At 38.1% G+C, this 22,766-nt stretch overlaps 1 protein-coding gene across 9 annotated transcripts in view; it reads left to right on the top strand.

Moving 5' to 3' along the window:
- The window catches only part of PDE8B (phosphodiesterase 8B), a 99,122-nt gene that overhangs the window by 63,450 nt on the left and 12,906 nt on the right, over positions 1-22,766 (top strand). For 8 of the 9 annotated variants that reach the window (XR_013943844.1, XM_080574702.1, XM_080574698.1 and 5 more), the window contains 9 exons: positions 3,194-3,282; positions 7,126-7,204; positions 7,695-7,835; positions 8,230-8,318; positions 8,979-9,039; positions 16,773-16,824; positions 19,841-19,918; positions 20,801-20,877; positions 21,826-21,990. Coding sequence is in view for 8 of the 9 variants with exons in the window: in XM_080574702.1 (XP_080430828.1) it covers positions 3,194-3,282; positions 7,126-7,204; positions 7,695-7,835; positions 8,230-8,318; positions 8,979-9,039; positions 16,773-16,824; positions 19,841-19,918; positions 20,801-20,877; positions 21,826-21,990 (831 nt within the window). In the remaining variant the exon portion in view is untranslated. The remainder of the gene's footprint in view (positions 1-3,193; positions 3,283-7,125; positions 7,205-7,694; positions 7,836-8,229; positions 8,319-8,978; positions 9,040-16,772; positions 16,825-19,840; positions 19,919-20,800; positions 20,878-21,825; positions 21,991-22,766) is intronic. The other variant, XM_080574700.1, reaches the window with a different exon arrangement.

Genomic DNA, 22,766 nt, shown 5'->3' with positions numbered 1-22,766 from the left:
GTCACTTTTTTCTAGAGTTTTGTAGAAAAAAAAAAAAAGAATTTTTATAGCAGGTTTAGGATGTAAACATTCCCAGGACTCCTTTAATATACTTAGGAGATATGCTTGCAAATGCATCAACCCTAATGTTTTTTTCATGCTGTGAATAGCTGATTATTTTGCTTTAAAATGTTCTGTTAACTTTGTGTATACGTGTGTTACAGAAATATCTTTCTATGTTTATGTGTACATATGTAATATACTAAAAGTATACTTGAATAATCACTTCATTACTTCTAATGAAATCAATGAAGATTGATTTTCATCCACATCTGGATCACTAAAAGATCTTATGACCACTTTCCAGAGAAAGATTTCAGGAATCTTTCGGCATTTTTTTTTTAATGCTGAGTTTGCCCTGTTTTTTTCTTCCTTCTTCTCAAGAAAGGGATTTATTACATGTCTTCTGAATGTTTTTCCAGTATCAGTAATAGCTTTTGTGTTTGCGTATTAATGGTCTTGTTAATGCATTACCTTCATGATGCTGATCTTTCCCCCTAAGTCTCATGAATATAATAGAAATGGCCTCCTTAGGATGGACTAAGTAAGTGATTTGACTTCCTGACTGATTTTAAACTGTGACTTAAATTACCAAAGGAGGAAGCCTTGATTTCTGCCGTTGCTCAAGTGCAAATTGTTTTGCATTTTGAACTTTAGTTCTTTTTCTAAACAAATGTTGATTCTGTTGACCCATTACTCTTAAAACTTGTTGGTTTGCAACAAAGCAAATTTTTAACGCTGAACCTGGTACTTCTTGCTAAGCAAGAAGAATGATGCATTTTTATTAGCTGATTAATTTTGTGGCTTACATCAAGTTCTGTATGGGATGATAGTGGAATCTGATTATAATGAAGTCAAATGTAATTTAAAAGTAAATGTTAGTTAAATAAAAATGTACTGTATAAATAAGAAACTTTTTAAAAAGAAGGTATTACTGTCAGCATTCTAGTATTTCAGAGGTAATAGATCTTCCTCTTCTTGTGCCTTGTTTATATGCACAAATTAGAAAAAGGAAACGTTGTCTGCTTTTTTTCAGGTCCAAGCTGGTTTCTCAGGTTTGAGTGAACTAGTACGTTAATAATATATTAATATTATAAACTTAAATAAAGAGATTCTGTGCACCTGCAGAAAAATATATACAGCAGTTAAGAGCAGGCTTAACACTTCCAACAAGCTGCAGTTCTTGGTTCCTTGGCATTGAATCATACCAACATGTTATCTTCATTTTCTTTTAAATTTTGTCAGTAAATGATAATACATTGAAATTCAAACTGAAAAGACCTTTAATACGTTCTAGGAAATTTAGCTTGTAAAATCAGCAGCCATCAGTGCTTAAATAGTATGTTATTGATAGATTTGTATTTTTATTGTTTTAAATTTCCTATAAGTATATTTGAAACTTTAAAACAGCACTCTAAAAGTGAAAATCTAAATCTTCAGTGCTGTAGAAGAAAAGTTTGCAGGCATTTTGTTTTGCAAAGAACACATCATCATCTGAACCCTAGTTTCTACCAGCTTTATACTGTGCCTTTTGGTTTCCCAGGCATTCACTTAATAAGCAAAGTGACAGTTGTAGAAATATTTTAATATCTTTACATTATAGGGATAAGGTAGACCAATGTTAACAGTTATTTTTAAATTTACTTTTTACGTTTTGGTGGCTACTTGGGATTAAGCTCTTGGTCTCCAAAACACAATTCTTAAAACAAGAGAGAAGCACAGGTTCCTCAAAAACATTCTTTGTTCTTCAGTTTTGACTGCTGGCTCTTGACTCAGCATGCAGCTGTACTGTGAGAACTGATGACATCACAGAGTATTTTCTGTGAAAAACAAAGTCTGTGCATGTATTTATAAAGCAGTGATTTAGCTCCTTAGAGCAGCAGCTTACTGATGAACAGTAAACTTTAGCTGAAGTCAGAGAATCTACTAGTACTTTTGTGATGAACATGAAGTTTCTGATTTCAGATGGACCGAACACAATACCTTTAAGCTTACTGCCTTTGCCTAACAAGTAAAGGACATTATTTCCATCTGGAGTATATAAAAATCTTGTTAGCTGCTGTCAGCACATTACTTACTTTATATACTTTTCTGCACTTCTGAATTCAAAAGTGATGACTCAGTGAGGTTACTTGTGGATCAAAGTTACTACAACTTCTGAGTTTTGGATGTAGTATTTGCAGAAAAACAGATGAAATGCAAAATGTCATTACATTTTTTCTTTTTTTTTAGCATGAATGTTTTATATCTCTAAGGTATTCGTTTTCTGTTCTGAATTAAGACATTGCTGTTCAAAATGAAACATACAAATTATACTGTTTTTGTTTGAGACTGTGGGCTTTTTTTTTAGATTATCTATTTTCTAATTGAATACCTAACACCAAGTGGCAAATTTCACAGTTGTGATTTCAGCATATCTTCATATTTGCTTTGTATTTAACTAGTGATGTTGTCATAATGACTAGAAAATCATTCCCATGGAAAAGATGAGTCCTGAACACAAAAGGTACAACTAAGGCTTTTTATTTGTACAGAATCACAGAATGGGTGAGGTGGGCAAGGACTTATGGAGGCCGTCAGGTCCAACTCCCTGCTCAAGCAGGGACACACAGAGCAGGTTGCTCAGGACCACATACAGGTGGCTTTTGAAGATCTCCAAGGAGGAAGACTTCACAACCTCTCTGGGCAACCTGTGGCAGTGCTTGGTCATCCTCACAGTCAAGAAGTGCTTCCTAATTAGAATCATAGAATTATTTAGATCGGAAAAGACTCTTAAGATCATCAAGTCCAACACTCAACACTCACAAGTTAGTTAGTGTCAGGAGGAACTTCCTGTGTTCCAGTTTGTGCCCACTGCCTCTCGTCCTGGCACTGGGAACCACTGAACAGAGGCTGCTTCTGTCCTCTTTGCATTCTCACTTCAGATACCTTGAAGAGGTCTCCCCTGAGTCTTCTCTTCTCTAACCTGAACAGTCCCACCTCTCTCTCAACCTTTCCTCAAATGAAAGATCTTCTGGTCCCTTAATCATTTTTGTGGCCTTTTGTTGGACTGTTGCCAGCTGTCTTTATCAGGTTAGAGTTTTAGAAGCAGGAACAGGAATAACAGATTTAAAAGCTTCCAGTCTATTTCATGCACTATTGATTTGTTTTCCAGCGTTTCATGGAGAATAGCAGCATAACTGCTTGTTACAATGAGCTGATTCAAATAGAACATGGGGAAGTACGATCTCAGTTCAAATTACGGTATGTAGAAGTGTAAGAGAGTGTGCACAACATAAATTGTTTGGTCTACGTTCCCAGCTATGCATGTATGTGCTTTGTTATACATGATATACACATATGTTAACCAATTCCTATAGCCTTATTTTGCTGTTCAGTTAATTTGTAACAAATCTAAGTGCTTTAGTAACTGGTACCCTCAAAAAGCTTCATTGGTATGCTTCATTCATTGGTAGTTTAAATGAAAGCTTTCCTTAACGCAAAAAGCAGTACATGCCCATCCCTTATTCTGATACTTGCTTCTGTCCATACATCTTGAGGCACATATGTTGAATTTGGCAATGTTACAGCAGCCATTACTGGTATCACCATCAGAGTCAGAACCTTTAACAGAAATACTGCAGAACAATTTCTGCTCACTTAATTGCAAGGGTAGCATTCTACAGATTCTGTCCTGTGTGTAAGATTTAAGGGCTGCAAATTTACAGGACAGGACATTTTCACAAAATCGTTCTTGCTCACAGATGTGTGAGATGTCATACCTGACAGCTTGAGCTGAGCACCATCTTGAGCTGGCTCTTTATACCCTGAGTTTTTACTTTCCTGTCCGTGCAAGACTTGACAGTTCAGGATCATGAATTTTTATTTTAGTGAGAAATATCTAATTGTCTAATTATTTGTTTCACTAAGGTAAGAAGAAATTAAAGACTTTCATTCCATTATCATGTAATATGACTAATTTTATATTTAATACAAGTGCTTATACCTACATGTAAATATCTTTGTAATTCAACTCTATGTAAAAAGAGCCCTTAAAGCTGTCACACAGAGAAGTTGTATTTCTCTAGATCTCAAAAGTGAGTTCCAGTTCCTTTGACAGAGAACACTATCACTTCTCTACAAGATTCAGTGTTTCTTTTTAAGCAGTAGATTTTTAGAAACTTCATGTTCAAGTGAATGTGTTTGTGTATACAAAATAAGATTACAGTAAAATTTTCAGAAAAAAGAAAAAGGATTCAGGCTTACACAACTTTTAATAGGTGTTTTCAAAGGCTCAGCAGCAAAATAAAACAACAGTGAAATTTTAGAAATTAATTAGGTGTTACGGTGGTCCTGACTTGGTTCAGTAGAAAACAATGTGAAATGTGTGACTTCAGAATTAAGTCATCAATGATGAAAAACACCAGTTTATGTATAAGATCAGATGTCATTCATACATGCAAAACCTGTAGCTTATGTTTAAGTCCAATAAACCAGATTTTGTAGTAACAAGAATACTATGGAGAGAAAGGAAAATTTTCGAGATGTTAGATCTAGTTTTCAAGATTACTCATGGTTTAGCCAGTGTTCCAGTTGTAGAACTTTGTTGTCTGACAATGTACAAAGTCAGACTCCTGAAAGAAATCATAGGTCTGTGCAAATGGCCTCCTTAATTTCTTAGCTGAGAAGTGTTACAGCATTCATTGCTTTTTATTCTGTATGTAGAAGCTTTTTGGCATTTCCATCAGTTACTGTTTACCAAAATATAGAAGAATTAAAATTATCCTTTTGTTTCTTTAAGACATTAACAATGTATCAATGGTCTTTTGTGGTATGTTTTGTTTTCATTTATTTATTTTTCTAATAAATGTTATATCCTTCTCATTGAAAACTTCCTGCTTTAACACATGGAATAATTCATTTCAAGAACTGCATGCCAATACAGTTTGAGCATCTCTACATGAGTGATATCAATTACAAATGCAGATAATTAAAATTCAGGGAACATGGTTTGTTATCGGCTACCATGTTTTGCTGTGAGTTTATTTTAAAACGCACACCCACAAACAAAACAAAACCTTAAAATTTGAAGGAAACAGTGTCAGTCCCCAGAAGCATTTCATCTACAGATAAGCACATGAACACTTACAATAACATTTATACTAACATCTGGGGGCATAAAGTAGTCTTCTGAAAGATAAACTTTCTGAAAAGGAATACTTGTAACTTGGAGAAGCTGATATCCTGCAAAAGATGATTTCTTCCTATTTTTGCCCAGTTAGGCAGATGCTCTAAGTGAATTTACCATAAAATTAAAACAACTAGTGTTTGGTAAGTCTGCTTGGTTACAGTTTGTTCTCATCTGTGTGGTTTGATGAAATGGGGTGAAGAAGTGTTGCACATTATGTTTATCCCACAGGGTTCCTGGTCTCTGATCTGTTTGCTGTCTCAATAGGTCTTCAGTACAGCTTTGTATATATGGAAGGGAAGAGATAATATTTTCAGAAAGTTAATCAATGGGACTAAAAACAGGTTATTTCAGGTGTTCACATACAAGAGAAACTGTGTGAGAAAGCAGTATTTAAGGTCATTTCAGTGGACCAAAGTGTGTCCTATTCCAAGCAGAAACTGTTTCTCATCATAGCTTTTCTGCTTCACCTGTTATGCAACTGGGTTGGGCATCTGTAGGAGGTGTGCATTAATCAGAAATAGCGTGGACCATTTGAACTTTTAATTTTGCTGGCTTGGTTGCCAGATCAAATGATAAAAATAGGGTTTGAATAGTGCAAACATTGCTGTGTTTCCTTGCAGGAAGTTTACTTAATGACTGTTGCTAGCTGCTGGTGTACCAGATGAGTATCTGTCACTGAGATAAATTACTTGTTTCATACAGCAAAAAATCACACCATGGAGCTGGCTTGGACTGCTAGAGCATCCTTTGTAAAATTATACTGAGAGCTCCTTTTCTTGTATGAACTGAAATACTACTGTTGTATTCTGTATACAACACTTCTTCCTACAAATCTTCATCCACACAACTGCACGTGTATGTCTTTGTTTATAGTTCTTTTTGTTTTCTATTTGTTTCTGTGTTACTTCCATGATGAGCAAAGCTGGCAATGTCTTGTATTTCTTGATACGGAGGCAGAATACTTCTCTGCTAATGATTTGCTGGTCATCAGTATTAATTCAAACCCCACTATGCAGTCTGTGAGCAAGATGTCCCTTTTAGGTAATAACAAGGATGTTTATGCATGATGCACTTTATGCTACCTGCAGTGAGAAGTACATAGCAGATAATTAGTTTGTGTTTAGTCCACATCAAAGATAAAGTACTGGCATCTATCAAAGCAGGTATGTCTGAGTTGTTTCTTTTTGTATACGCTATATATCCGTAGTTTGCTTTCTTATGCTAGGAGCCTGCATTAATGTTAGTCCCATTCTGTGTAAATTATAAGCAATTTAAACCCTGTAGCAAAAGGGCAAGATTTTTGTTTTCTTGTGTTAGTTAAAGGATAGTCCTGAAAAAATGGGAAGTGGAGATTAATTTTGCCCCTAATTAAAATCAGGAAGTATGGAGATCAAGTTGTTGAATTATTACTTGGAGGCAAGAAAAGCGATATTTTTCTGACTAGGACTTTGAAATGGCTTCAATTATTTACTCTTATTATGTTGCATTACAACTTCTTTGACAGTGGAGATCTTTTTGCTGTAACTTTATATGTATCTGTGCTGTGGTGATTTTTTTTGTTCCCTATCTTTAATGATCACAAAACTTTCTATTGTAATGTAACAGCCATTTGTTATTTTTACAGCTAAGTGTTAGTTCCTGCTCTCTAGAGCATGTCTAGAAAAAGCAACATACTATTAAGTTGATGCAGTACTCATGAGCAATTTTACAATGTGATCTGCAGAAAAACATATGAACAACAGGAATGTCTGAAGATGAATTGCTTCAAAAAGTTATAATGGAGACGGGTACTTGGTTTAATCATAATGACATTCTGGTTTGTGATTCATCTACTGATAAGTACAGTGTAATAATGCATTTATGGTAAGCAAAATACTCTAACAATAAAACTAATGTGAATCATTTACTAATTTCAGGGCATGTAATGCAGTGTTTACAGCATTAGACCATTGTCAGGAAGCCATAGAAATAACCAGTGAAGATCATGTTGTTCAGGTATGGAGAAAAAAAGTTAATCATTTTGTAGAATTTGAAGACAGGAACCCCAAAGAGTTCTTTGCTCAGTAATTTCTAATTCTGTATTTTAATTTTGTTGCTATATTTCTGCAGTAATTCTGGATGCTGCATGTTGACACTTGCTGAACTTCTAAGACCTTTCTTTTTGTACCTTTATTTAGATGATCATTTCCAGTGAAGTAATGTTACTTATGGTAAAACAACAAAGAGATCCATAGCAGAACTAGATAACCTGTACAGTAAAGGGTTTTTGACTTCTCTTTCTGTGCTTTCTGATAACAGTTTGTATATCCCATTCTGTGTTCAACTCCTTATGTAAATTAAATGTTTCTCCATTTGCATAGTATTTTTATGTGACAAACACTGAACTGTAGGGCTGTGTGGTTATGGCTATGGATGTGCGTCCTGAAATACTTAGACAGTCATGTGCAAGTAACTGTGTTTTAAGTGTGCTCTTCTTGTTTGACAGTACGTTAATTCAGCCTTTGAACGGATGATGGGGTATCACAAGGGAGAGCTCATTGGCAAGGAACTCACTGAAATACCAAAAAGCGTTAAAAACTGTGCAGATCTTTCAGACACTATCAATGCATTTATTAAAAAAGGAAAGGTAAGTAAGTAAAATTAAGCTTGTGCTTGTGCTTGTGATTTGGATTTCCAGGCTGCTTTGTTTTTAATACTCTAGGTTTAAAAACACAAGACACTGTTTTCGTGAGTTGCTTATATTTGATCAGAATTCTGTTCCTCTGATTCCTAAACTTCTTTCTAAATATTGGGTACTCTCTCACAAGAGAAATATATGAAAAAATTTTGCACTGTCCTTTGATAAGCAAATATCTGTTAAAGGTGGAACTATGTATTACAACATTTTACACTATTTTAAAAATACAACCATGAAATAGTATGTAATTATTTACTACAGAAAGACTATGTAATAATAAGTGAATATTTGACTGCAAGCTGAGTATTCTTAGACACTGTCTCGGTTATGTGTGTTTGCTTAGGAATGGCAAGGGGTTTATTACACAAACAGAAAATCAGGAGACAGTATCCAGCAGCATGTGAGGATAACGCCTGTGATCGGTCAAGGAGGGTAACTAACTTGTACAGAGCACAGTTGCTTTCTGTTTTTTGGGGGGTCATTCTTTCTGCTTTCCCTATCTGAGAGTTTGGCGTGAACCTCTACGTATTTAGGAGCAGGGTGATGATAGAACTACTGATTTTAAGTGATGCGGAAAGAATAAGCAAAATTAAGAAGGCCATGTTTTTTACTCATGTTTGTCCATTTTGGTGTCTTCCTACTCTGGCTAAAAGGACTGTAAAATCATAACAATTAGTAGTGTTGCTCATCTAGACACCTAAAAACTGATGTTTAGGCTGATGTTACAATACATTTTTTTATGAAGTTATTCTACAGTATACAAACTGTTAACCAGTCAGCTGGAAGGATCATCAGCTAGATGATTCTCTTGTTTTATGACCATGCTTGTATGTGCTTGCACTTTTACAGTGTATCATGTGTATGTTGCCAAATTATACTCCCAGATGGGCAGGTGAATTCCTGCAGAAGCAAAAGAATCACATATCCTAGGACAAAAACATAGCTATAACACTGGAGTGCTTGTTGCTCAGTCAGCCATTTGGTGTTGGTTTTGGTATCTTGCTTCATAAAAGCATCAAGAATTCAGCTTTAAAAAATAGCAGTGTATCACTACAGTTTGATGTGGTAACAATTGCTTATTTCTGTTGCTAGGAAGATAAGACACTTTGTGTCCCTAAAAAGGCTGCGATGTACTAATGAAAACAACAAGCAGGTACTGTTTTCCTTCCATGTCTTAATTTTCATCACTTTTACTGACTTTTTGTTTAAGAAATGAATATAGATCACATCCTCTTTGAAAAACATTCTCATATTATCATTGCATGTTGGATCAAGCAAGAAACTTTTGCATTTGCTTAGCCTTTTTATGCTGGACTATTTTCCTTTTGTAGGACTGCTGAGTAGAGAATGCCTTTTATTCACTGGAACTTAGATACGACAGTTGAGTCTGTGATATTGTGGAGCAGCACAGACTATAACGCAAAGGGAGTTCAGGGTATTTTTTTCTATAACTGCTCTTGCCATTCTGATCTGACATACTTAGAGCTGATAATGACCTATGCTCAGCTGTCGCAAGGTTTGCAAATGTGTGGTTCTTGAGTAAAGTATAAATTGAATAAAATGTTACCTGGAAGTAGGACCTGAGATATCACATACACCACAGAAAGTGTGCTGTGGAGGGGTGTAATCCAAGCCATAGTTCAAAACACTCTCAGTGATCCTCGGCTGCATTAGGCAAAGTGTCAACAGAGGTGAACTGCTCTATTCAGCTCTGATGAGGCCACACCTGGAGTTCTGTGTATAGTTCTGCCCACCCCCAGTACAAGAGGGACCTGGGCACATGGGAGAGAGTCCAGCAGAGGGCCACCAAGATGATGAAGGGACTGGAGCACCTCTCCTATGAGATAAGGCTGAGAGAGCTGGAACTATTCAGCCTGGAGGCTCAGGGGAATCTCTTCAATGTCTACAAATACCTGAAGGGAAGTCGGTGGTGTACAGTGACGGGATAAGAGGTAATGGGCAAACTACTGTAGGTGTCCCTGCTTGAGCAGGGGGTTGAACCAGGTGATCTCCAGAGGTCTCTTCCAACCTCAGCCATTCAGTGATTCTGTCACCCCAGTTTCTGCAGTCCAGGCACATATCCACCCAAGCAGGTTCTGAAACAAATCTGGTGGCATGAGAAGCCGTTCGATGTGATCTACTCCTAGTTCACTCCATCTGAAAGCGCCTCTGAACCAAATGGTTATATTGCATGTTTTGCCTCAAAAATACTTTAGTACGTGGCTTGAAGAGTAAGGAATTCTGGGCTTCTCTGAGCTGAGGACTGAAATCTCTCTATGGTCTGTAGAAGTAAGAGGTAGGAAGAAAGCAGTATGAGGTAGGAACATAAAGAGTAGCTGGCAGCATTGTGGAGTGAAGATGTACTTGTGAAACATATTTCCTATCATTTCCATTTTCCTTAAAATCCCTTTTTTTTAGGGATGGAGTTATGTATCTTTTGTCTAGAATTTTAAATATTCTTTTATCTTTCATGGGGGTAAAGACACTTGTGCATAAAGGTATGTGGAAAGTCACTATAATTTCTAATTGTCCCTTTTTCAGTATAACAAGCCAATAATACATTATTGTAATACATTATTGGAAAACTACTCTTGGAAAAAGTTAATAGGTAGTATTCTGTTGGTTGAAACCATGCCCCTTGCACAGGTTTTTGTGCAAGGTAGTATCAAGTCAACTGAGAAATCTTCATAGCTTCTGGAAGAACTGAAGCTTTACCACTTAAAAACAAAGCTTGAAGTGTTTTAACCTTACCTTGTATTTTGATCAAAACATATATTTTAGTATTGGCAGCAAGGTATCATTTACAGTAGCAGGATTTTAAAAGCGCTCAGCCTGGAGTGCAAGAGATTTTTGTAAAAGAAGTAGTGTCAATGTTACATGTATTTCTTTTTTCTTAATTCATTAATAAAACCACATAGTTCATGCTGTTTCATTTACAGCTGCTTTGACATTGATTTGGAATTGAGATAGCATTTGATGTTTTTTCTGTAACATACACACAGCTGAAAGATTGGTGCAGGACAGCGTAAATGTCATACTGTTTATAAAAGATCATCAGTGCAAAACAATTGCAGGTTTGCAGCCATCTAGGAAAAGCACCAATAGGAATATAGATAAAAGTGCTTTTGTCTTCTGTTTTTAATCTCTCAGTTCTTTGGATTGCTTAAGCCAGTAAATTTGAGACCAAAATTATAGTAACGTGTCAAAGGCCACATTCACACTCTTTATACTGTTGCACTGTTGGAAAGCACCATCAATAAATGCTTTTTAGTATTGAATCATGAGCAGTTATGAGGAAATAAAGCCTGAATCCAATGGGCATGGGCAGCCTTAGAGTTCTGGTGAGCCCAGATTATAAGAACTGCTAGGGGATCTGTACAGAAGTAGAGATCTGCTACAAAGATTAAAGACCACAACCTAACAGAATGTGTAGTCTATAGAGATTTAAGGTTCTCACTAAAAAAATTTAAAAAAAAAGAAAAAGGTGTGGCCAACAAAACTAAGTGATTTTTTGCATTTCTCTTCCATAGTGGAAGTCTCTCCTGTGTGTATTAAGTACAGTATCAGGTGTTGCGGCATTGAACAGAAAACTCTGACAGTGTCTTGAGGCTTTGGTTTGGTTTCTTACTCATTTTATATGGGTGGTATTGGTGACATGTAAGAATATCTATACAATATTCATAAGACTCCTTACGGTTATTTTTGTAGCGTTACTGGTATGGTGGTATTATTGTGGTCAGCATTTGGACACTGCAGGTTACACCCTCTGGTGGCAAAGAGAAGTTCAGTCAAAGAGAAAACATTGTGTAGCTGCCAAGCTCAACCTGAACTTTGCAGAAGAGCTTCATTTTCTGTAGCAGTTAACAGAACAGGCTAAATATCCATTAAAGCTTGATTAAAATTAAAATGAAAATTATCGTTGAATTAGTGACAAAATAGTGTTAATAAAATGGCTCCTGGGGTTTTACTTTAGCTATTGAATTTCACTCAGTTAGTTTTGTGGTAGCCTCTATATTTCAAATTCTCAGTAAACTGCAGTATTTTAAGACACAGTACACCATCTTGTTTGAAAAGTCAGGGAGAAGAGGGCAAATGTCTCACTGCGTAGACTTTCTGCATTTGTACAATTGAAATAAATGTTTTTAGGGATTGAAGAATTAAACAGTTAATAGCACTCTGTCTGCATCTAGAGAGTTGAGGTAAGGACTATTATTTGTCCGCTTGCTGAGATGTAGCAATTTTCCCTGTTCCTAATGCATTGAGGATGTGCTGCCCTTGAGTTAAATGAGACTTTATCAAACAATAATGTAGAACAGTCCCAGAGGTAGGCAAGCCCATCACAGACACTCCTGTTCTTTGGTTTTGGAGCTAGTAATCTCTTTCTTCTATTCATTTAGACCTTTCTGAAGTCATCCTCATGTTCTGCTGTAAGGCAGTCCCTTGCTTTCATCTGCCATTTTGTATCAGTACGTTCCTGAAAAATAAATTTACCTCTCCCTTGACAATACAGCAGCTGGGTGAGATGATCATGTGCCTTCAGGCACTGTAGATTGCTTAGGGTGTGACAGGATGCTGCTTGATTTTTCCACGTGTATAAACCAAATAGCTCAGGCTTGACTTGGCATCTCTTCAGGAGACATGCCACCTACAAGCGATGAGACTTCAGCATTTCAGCCACAGATACTGGTAGTTGAAAGCCTATTGGAAATATCAGAATATCCTGAGCTACTGCATCTTGCTGAGCCATCTTGTCCTATCCAGATGGTGGTGTCAGTGCTCTTCATGAAGTTTTAACCTTTTGGCTCTCCGTGGTGTGATCCCGTGCACTGGTGGGGGTACAGACTCTTCATGTTAATGCACTGAAATAAGCTTCTCTGCAGGTAAAGCTGAGGACTAAATGCATGGAAGGATAGCAAGGGGGAAGAGGAGGCAGTAAGACTGCAAAATCTGTAACCCAGAAGGAGTTGAGGGTGATGTTTGTCATCCTGTAAGCAGCACTTGCTCTGCTCCAGGAACATTTGTTCATCCCCCACAGCCCACTCATGGTCATACTGTGCAATTTCCTAAGTAAAATACCATCAGGAGTTTGAGTGATTGAATTCCAGTGTCAGTTATTTCTTTTAGAAAGCTGGCGTAGGTTCACAAGTCAGCATGATGGTGTTATATATTGAATTGTGTATGTCTGTGGTCTTTATTGCCAAGAGATCTGAAGATTAAATGAGGCTTCAGTTCTAAAATAAATCAGTCGTTGCATTTAATCACACTTTAAAGAGAAATTGTTTTGTAATAAGACTCATTTTGTTGTTGTTGTTGTTGATTTTTTTTTTACCTCTAGCCATGGGGGCATCTTAAGCAGTGGAGCAAAAGACCACCACATTTCTTAACACTTAAATATTTCTTATTTTGCAAAACAAATCTGGAAAGACTTTTTTGCAACAAATACAATATTTGTAAGTTTTTTTTTTTCCTCCATCATTTTTTTCCTCCAGTTCAATTTGTACCCAGCTTTTGTTGAGGATTTTTAAAACTCATTTTCTCAAAAGTACCTTCTGGGGAAAATTAAGCCCATGTGGCAGTCATATGCTTGGTAAATCCTGGAATCCATTTCTGAATACTTGAATCCTAGAACTTTCCCCCAAACGAAAAAAAAAAAAAAAAAAAAAAAAAAGGTTTCTCTTCAGACCAAAGGTAATTCTTTATGTAAGAATAAATGGAAAAAAAACCAATGTAATAAGTTATAGGGTGGTAAAATCTGCTATGATTCAAATTTTGATCCAAATTTCTGTTTCACTTCATCAGTGTAATTATAAGTGGCTTGAACTCAATATTCAGACACTGTATACAGGCTTTCAAACATCCTTACATTACTATATATAGTTTCACAGTTAAAAATGTAGACATGTTCTTTGGCATTACTGACAGACTCTCTAAGGAATATCATAGTATTAGAGATTACAGTATAATCAGAAACCACTATAAAGAAATTTTCATGGATTTCTGTGCCAGATTTATTCCATACAAAAAAGAACCATATTAGATTTATGCACAGAAAATAATACGTCTGAAACTGTAGTAATTTTTTGTACAGAGGAGATCTGTGAATGAGGATTGACTTTCATGTGACTATTTGTGCATGCTGAAGCCTGGCTAATGATTAATTCTGCCTTTATGAACTGAGACCTGGAAGGATAGAGTCCTTGTTTGCACATACATAAATTTATAATGGAGGTGTTGTTTCTCTTCTTAAGAGCATATCGGTTCAAGATAAACCATGTAACTACTCTCATAACTTACCCTACATATCTCTTTCAGGTCATGGCTACAGAAGGAGTAAGAAAGTATTCATGAACTTATTTATTTATTTATTTTATTGGAGTACTTAGAGGAATGTGCCAAGGTTTTCTTTCAACTGTGGAACAGAGGTGGATATCCAAAGACTAAATGCAGATACAGTTTGGGACCAGAATGAGCAGTTCAGATGAGTTGTATCAGTTCATAGAATCACAGAATGGTTTGGGTTGGAAAGGACCTTAAAGACCATTGAATTCGAACCCCCTACCATGGGCAGGGACACCTCCCGGGCAGGGACACCTCCCAGGCAGGGACTAGACTGCTCTAAGCCCCATCCAACCTGGCCTTGAACACTTCCTAGGATGGGGCATTCACAGCTTGTCTGGGCAACCTGTGCCAGTACCTCACCATACCGAGTGAAGAATTTCTTCCTTATATGTAACCTAAACCTACCCTCTTTTAGTTTAAAGTCATTCCCCCTTGTCCTATCTCTACACTCCCTGACAAAGAGTCCCTCACCAGCTTTCCTGTAGGCCCCCTTTAGGTACTGGAAGGCCGCAATGAGGTCTCTTCAGAGCCTTCTCTTCTCCAGGCTGAACAGCCAACTCCCTCAGCCTGTCCTTACATGAGAGGTGCTCCAGTCCCTTGATCATCCTCACGGCCCTGCTCTGGACTCATTCTAATATGTTCATGTCATTCCTGTGCTGGGGGACCCAGAGCTGAACGCAGGGCTCCAGGTGGGGTCTCACGAGAGCAGAGCAGAGGGGCAGAATCACCTCCCTCGCCCTGCTGGCCACGCTGCTTTTGGTGCAGCCCAGGATACAGTTGGCTTTCTGGGCTGTGAGCACACATGGCCAGCTCATGTCAAGCTTTTCATCAACCAACATCCCCAGGTCCTCATCAGGGCTGTTCCTCATCAGCCCCATTTGCTCAGGGCTGCTCTCCATCCATTCTCCACCTGCCTGTATTTCACCGTATTCACCATATATGACGAGCTTCCACAACCTTACTCTACTGGGACTAGGTGACTTCTCTGAGAATTCCTGCTTGATTTTAAGAGAGGTGTTTAAGCTTTTGAAATGAGTTTTCTGAGGGAAGAGTGGTCTCTTGTACTCCTTTGAACACCATTTATATGGAACATTAGTGCATAATTTCCCTGTCTTTTCTTTAATTCTTATTCAACACAGTAAACCACTCCTGAATTCTGTTTGCTTTCCCTTTCCGTTCGCTTCTCTTTCTTTTTCACCCTCTTCATCTCCTGCCAACAGCAAAAAGGAAAACAAGATGGAAAGGGTTCAAGATTGATGGAAAAGAGAAGTTGGATAATATCTTTTCTATCTTTCATAAATAATCCCTGTAGCAACTTTACAGCATACTGTGTCTCTTATGGACACAAAGACTGCACAAGTGCAATCTTGCTTTTCTTTACTCTTAACTCACTGTTTGCAACCACAGTTTTGCAATCTAGTGCTTTGCTATAGGCAGGCAGGCAATGGATTTGGTCAAAGGAATGATCCACCATAGGTTAGGTGACTGTACTGAATTCCAAAATGTGATGTGTAATGTAAAATCTGCGAGTGCAGTATTGCACTGTGCTTATTCACCTGAAGTAGATGGTAAATATACTTTCTCTAGTGAGTACAATAAAAAATAAAATAAAAGTTATGTGTTGTTTTTAGTCCTTTTTGGTGTCTTTATTAGCTCTAACTACGTAAGTCCTGTACTTTTAGAGAGAAGATTTGGGGAACCAAAAGTTCTGTTCAGTTTTTCTATTGACAGCAAAATACTTTCTTGCAATCACAAAACAAAGGAATGGGGTAAACTGATCAGCAGGTAATAAACTATCATGTATTGGACAGACTGTGCTTTGGTTTCTGAGCAGGAAGGAAAAGCAAAGAAGCATTTAATCTCCTGTTGTATTACCAAGCAAGAGGTGTAACTTTAAGATGATGGAAAAGTCCTACTTAAATTTTAGGAAAGACTGAAATATCTATCAAAATGTTCAGATGTTTCAGAAGCACAAGCTGATAAGATTTTATATTTAACTTCTTCATTCATGGGAGTGGTTAAAAACTACTTAGAAACAAAGATCTGATGAATAAGACCTATCTGCTCCTTAGTGGCTGGAGTGTTGCTTTTGTAACTGCCCGGTGTATCACTAATTCATGAAAGAGTGCATGCAAACTTAGCTTAGACAGAACCAAGGAAATGGTGTTAAAATACTTGCAGAGCGCAAAAATAAGTAACATCTTAGGATTATTTTTTTTTCTTTTTGCATTTATTCATGGAATCATATGCAATTTATACTTAAAACTTTATCTAAAATGGAATGTCAGTTCTCTTACAGACAGGTATTAAACAGCAACTTGCTGTTAGTATTTAAAAGCACTATTGTATCTGTGATTTCCTGCATTGAATGTTTGTTTACTTTCATATTATTTCTCCATGTCTAGTTACACCCAAAGAGTCTTTGAGATTTTTTTTAAATAACTGAACAGAAAATATTGGTTAAGGACAGTGTTTAATGTAGCCCTTTTTAAACTTTTTTGTGTTCTTTTCCCTTACAAACATGTTTTACTCTTGGTGCATCTTCAGCTCTGCAAGAGTCACCACGATAACAAGTGTACAGGAGACAATTCTCAGTCAGGTTAGACTACTATCATTTACCTTTATACACTTGAATGCTTGAAGTTGTGACCAGGTTCTTTGCTGGTATGATATGTTGTCTCTACCCTCTGTTGAGTCTGTGGTCAGAGAAGATGGACAGTGACTGGTGCCAGCTGCTCAAATGTTGCACAATGATTCGGGCTTGTAACAGTCAACAATAATTTGATCTACCGTAGAGATCTCTTGCATTAAGATGCACTGCTCTTCATCGTATTAAAATACCATGTCTGAACTGAAAGCTGGTGTATCTTGTCACTCCTTACTGTCTGAAATAAATGTGGAACTGTGCTATCAGATCTGCCCAAGTGTTTCAAAGTTTAGGACCTGCCAGCAGGGAATTAGTTTTGGCCCAGCACGAGGCTAAGAAGTGTGTCTGTAGTGCCCAGGCTACAACTAGTCATGGACAGTCAGCATTGAGCATGACGGTGGTGTTGTGACGTGTATGCACAACCCTTGCTCTGTGTCTCAGGCAGCTTTCCTTACTTGCAGACAGCACGTTTAAGATCTGGATCAAAAGCTACCTGCAGAAGTTACTAAAGATAACGTTGGGAAGGAACGTAAGGGAATAATTACATCTTCCAGTGCTGTGCAGTTTGTAGTAACAGTTTTGCCTGAAGAAGGAGACACCAAAGGCCAATTTAAAGTTCGTAATGGTCTTCTATTGATCTGACCTAGATGCAGCAGTGCTGTCTTCTTCTGAGAGAGCACGTTCTTTCAGTCTGTTACCTTCTAGCACCCAAGACCCTTCCCACATTGAAATACTAGGCAACATTGCTGTCCATTGTCAGTCAGCTTCTGATTTTCACATACCAAGGGTGTGGGAAGTGGCTGCATGACATCCCCTGCTTTTAAAGTAGGTTAAGAGTAGGTAGAAGCATTGGAGAACTTTGTGGTGCAAAACAATAACCACCAGAGAGGGTGGGAGTGGGGCCAAGAGACAATATTTGCAACGTATTACCCTAATTGCCAGTGTTGCCGTTAGAACTGATCCATGGTGTGTTAAACTGCTCCTGTGTCCTAGTAATAAATGCAGTTTTTCCTTCTCACTGTTCCTTTTCTGGTAGTGGAGTCTGCAGAAAGGGGAAGGTGAGAATGCCCGTGAATTAAGTTGCAGAACACTTGTTACTAGGTAACACGTTGTTACTAGTGTAGTAACATGCTTTACAAATTGTGGTGAGGCATTTAGATTTGCTCATTATTGTGAGGGATTTCAGCACGACTGGGAAGCCACACCACACAGACTCACGTTGATGATTTCAAAACAGGCAACCTTAAAGTCACACCTATGTGATGTTGGTTATCCTTCCCTGGTGTCCATGGTTATGCTTCAAGAATAAATTCCTAGAACCAGTTTGTGAAGAGGGTAGAAAAATAGCCCATGTTTATTGTTCTGTTTGTGGTGTGGTTTGTAACAAATCTGGATGGGGAGACACTCCACTCACCCAGCATAGAGTAAAATTTTATTTAAGTATTACCAACAGAAACTAGTGTGATGTAGAGTAGCTTTTTTGTACCTGAGACTCTCTAGATGGCACTAGCAAAGTTTCAAACTGGCTAGGCTGGAAGTTTAGGAAGTAACAGAAGGAGAGTTACCTCGTCTGCTACTGCCTCTTGCAGCTATGTTTGTGTGTACGTTTTCTCTCACTCAAGTGCTTTGTGTTAAACTTCTGCAAAAATTAATGCAGAAAAGGGGTTTAAAAGAGGAGTCCTACTAAACAAATTAATAATATAATTTATCATGATTTAGTGATGCCCAACTGTTATGTATCAACAGGGGAAAAACCTTCAGTTTCTCCAGTATGACTATAACAAAATTAAAAAGATCCAAACTTTCTTGTAAATATGGGGTAAAGAATGCTTGAGACAGAAACTGCATTCCAGTCATTTTTTAGAATAATCTAGTTTTTAATTCTAGAAGACTGTATACTAACATTTTGTTTTATTACAGGCAGGTTGTCTTGAAAAAGGTTATGTGATTTGGCCCTTATATTAAGAATATCAATTTTATTATATTTCTGAGTCTTCACACAGTGGTTATCTCCCTTTGAAAGCTTTCAGTGATCTCTGATTTTTGAGAGCCATATTGTATACTCTGTGAGTAGACACTGTGGAGATTTTCACAAAGAGGTGCATAGATACAAGGTTGTTGTTTTGAAGCATAAGGGAGAGTGCAGACTGTAATGTTTTGGGGAAAAATGGAATTTTACTGAATCATTTTTGTTGTCATTGTTTAATTGAGGCACTGTCCAGGCATTTATATGAGTTGGTTTCATCTCGCTTTTGCATTTGTCTGGATATTATGATTTCACTTGTTTTTAGTAAATAGAAGTTTCAAGAATGACAGCTTGATGTGTGGTTATTTTTCACAGCAACTGAATGGATTGGTTTTAATCATTCTCAATATGTTGGATTTTTTTAAAACAGTGTACAAACAATTATTGAAATTAAAAGAACAAAAAATTTAAAAGATTAAACCTTGTGCTGGCTTTGTAAGAGTGTTGACTGAGATGGGATTTCTCCTCTGAGCAGCTGAACTGACCTTGTTCAGTGTTCAGTGGAGAGCAGAGGGAACTTGCTGGAGGGGTTCAACGTTCCTGCCTTAGGCATCGCTCCTAAAGCAGAATGACCTGCTCTGAGGGTGTGCCCCTCTCTATCCCCATTAACGCAAAGTGATCTTTGTCAGCTCCCTTAGGCAAACACAAGCGGAAAGCCTGCTGCTTTTAGGCAGCTAAAGCTAGGTGAAGCGAGTTCCCTGTTCCATAAGTTTTTCTTCCAAAATAGCTTCCCAAGTGACCTTAGGCAAGTTGCTGTAACTTGATGTACTCTGAATTTATATCTCAGTCCCTTGTTCTGACATGTAGAGATTACAATATTTCCCCCCACTTACATGGTATTGTGAATATTATTTTATTAATGTTCAGAATTTTGGATGGAGAAGACTCTGTAGAAACATTTATTACTGACACATTTTTAAAGCTTTTGTTTTGTATTTACAGAATCCCATTCCTTCAAATGCAAGAACAGAAGGAAAGACTCGGTTGATGTTAAGTCAATAACTTCTCAAAGTAGTGATGGTAAGAAAGCAGAAAACTGTCAAGAATAAGGTTAGAAATAAAGAACAGACTTACCACAGGCAATGGAAACACAGAATGAAAGAGGAAGCGGACAGGTTCACAGGTGATAGAACAGAGATTTCTTCAGTGTCTTACAACTTCTTTAAAATTTCTTAATTCCGAATTGCAAAGCCCCAACATGAGCATCCATGTAGCTGTGTGATGCATGGCAGAGCTTGGTGCCTTCACGAGGAGGAGCAGTGGCTCTGCCACACGATGGAGGGCAGACTGTTAAAGGAGTGCGTGGTGAAGCATCAGGTCCTCCACTAGCAGAAAGCTGCAGCTTCTGCACCCTAACCAGTATTTTGGTTTCATTAGTTTGCGAAATGATGGGATTTATTGCTGTTGGTTACTTGAGAGCAGTACTTCTGCTCCTAGTCCTGTCTGTGACTGCCTGCCAGGCCTGGGATGGTGGTGGCAGAGATTTCTTTCTGCCACAGTAAGCAGTGAGAAGAACAAGTTACAGGGTGTAGTAATGTGTTTCATCAGAGCAGCTGCTTTGCTGAGATGAGAGGAGCACGTACAGTCACAGGAGAAGCCATGTCTGACAGAAATACATTGGCAAACAAGAGGACAGGGGGAGGTGCTGGGCGTGAAGTTTAGTACAGCTTAAGTACACGGCAAGTGGACAGCAGCAGTGAGAGGTGCCTGCAAAGGAGATAGACAACGCTGCAAGAAAATAATCAGTAAAGCAAGAACTTGCAGGAGGGGAGGTACAGGAGAAGTGGGAGTCAAGGCTGGGGTCTGTCATGCTGTTCCCTAATGACAGCCTTTGGCGCTCACTAAAGAATGTCAGATGATTCACACTCTGCAGCGTATAATCAGTGCTCTCTTTAATGACAGCTCCAAGTTTACAGACCCGACGGAACTCCTCAATGGCAAGGATCCACTCAATGACAATAGAAGCTCCTATCACAAAGGTGAGCCCTGAGCCTTTTGCACAGACTCAGAATTCGTTGTTGCACTTTTAGGGAAAAACATAGTTTGTGGCAGTATAGCCAGGAGTTTACTTTCTATTTAACAGAATATTTAAAGTCAAGACTTTTTTTTTCATAAAACTTTCTGCATCTCATCATCTCATTCCAAGTCCTAGTAATGAAGAAAAAGGTAAAAAAGGGGAAAAGGATGTCCTTACTAGGTGCTCTGCGTGTGGCAGGAAGAGGAACCTGCTTTGTTCGTCTGCAAATGTGTAGAACATGTACTTACAGTCTCACCTTGGCTCTTGCCATTGGTATTTATGAGATAGCACACAGAAGTGGTAGCATCTGCACCACATTCTGTCTCCTGCTTTCCTGCACTCATTTCTTCACCATTTGTGTTACACAAATTCTTCTATCACAAACCAGCTGCATAATCTATTGTCCCACAAACCATGGTGCCTGCCATCTCCTGTCCTCAAACCATTTTCTCTTTTCTCCCCATCTTCTCATCATCAAGCTCTTAACTTTCTAGCACCATCTTCCGATTACAGCAGCTGACTCTTTTCCTTTTCCTCTCCCCAGGCATAGCCTGTAGTGCCCCTGCAGCAGCTTGTGGATAAAGCAAGGGCTTTAGCCATCTCAGTCCTGGCAGTGCCAGGACCAGTCCTTAGAGCTGCCTTAGTGTCATTGCTGCTTTCCCAGATTGGAGCTGAGACACGTTGTGGAAGGCAAAGAAAAGCCATCCTCTTCTCCCTCAACCACAGCCCAGCTGTTGCTGCTCTCTGCCCTTCTTTTTTGCATTGAGAAAATGAATTACACAGGATTTGGGGGAATTACACAGGATTTGGTAAATGGGAAGTAGCATAATCTAGCCAATAGTGTTTTGTAGCAAGAAAACAAAAATGTGGTATTCACTCTTCCTTGCCTGCCTCCCTAAACTGCTTTCAGGTTATTAACATAATTAATGCTGCCCAGGAAAACAGCCCCATCACAGTAGCAGAGGCCTTGGACAGAGTTTTGGAAATCTTGCGGACAACAGAACTTTACTCCCCCCAGCTAGGTACCAAAGATGAAGATCCTCACACAAGTGATCTTGTTGGAGGTCTGATGACTGTGAGTAAAATTAGTAGAGATGAAATTACTGTTACCAGTGTCCTGCATCACAGCTCAATGCTCTGCTGAGCTAAAATTTCACAAGGAATGGGAAGGGAAATTGTAATTCATCATTGTTTCACTTAAGTGTTTTGGCATCTCTACCATCAGTAAGCACTGAGATGTTGTAAGATATGGCTATGTCTCAGTCCATTGGATGCATTCATCCTCATATATAAGTGAACGTGGTCACCACTAGAAACTATATCATCCAATCTGCTTTGTCTCAAGGAGGTACTATTTAGAAACCCTAGAAACTTAGATGGAATTAAAGGGATTGCTCTACAGCTACTCTACCTGACAACTAGATGACAATAGCAAGAGTAAGTTTTACTTTCATTGGGTTACGACTTTGGCCCCATAAGGGTAGCAAAACTGTCTGCCAGAGACAGACTACCCAGATTTCATCATGGATTACCTCATTTTTTTAACAAACACTGAGCTAATTCTTGTCAAAATAGTGTAAAGGAAATGAAAAATAAATGATGGTGGTTAATGTGAATGATGAAATGGTGCAGGTGCCAATAAAAGGGTCAAGGAGGGCAGTACACTGTATAGTTAGTAATATTCTTTCTGGAGATCTCATACTAGTGTCCCTTGAAACCTTTCACATCTGTTTTGAAATACTTTAAAATATGGATGGTGTTTATAGTGCTACAGTAGGAGCAGTACGTTCAGTATCCAGGAATAGGACCTACAGAGAAAATGTAGGTAATGTTTCTTACAAATGATGCACG

Source organism: Anser brachyrhynchus (genome assembly GCF_964034855.1).
Source record: "Anser brachyrhynchus genome assembly, chromosome: Z".
Lineage (NCBI taxonomy): Eukaryota > Metazoa > Chordata > Aves > Anseriformes > Anatidae > Anser > Anser brachyrhynchus.
This window is presented reverse-complemented; position numbering and strand designations above follow the sequence as displayed.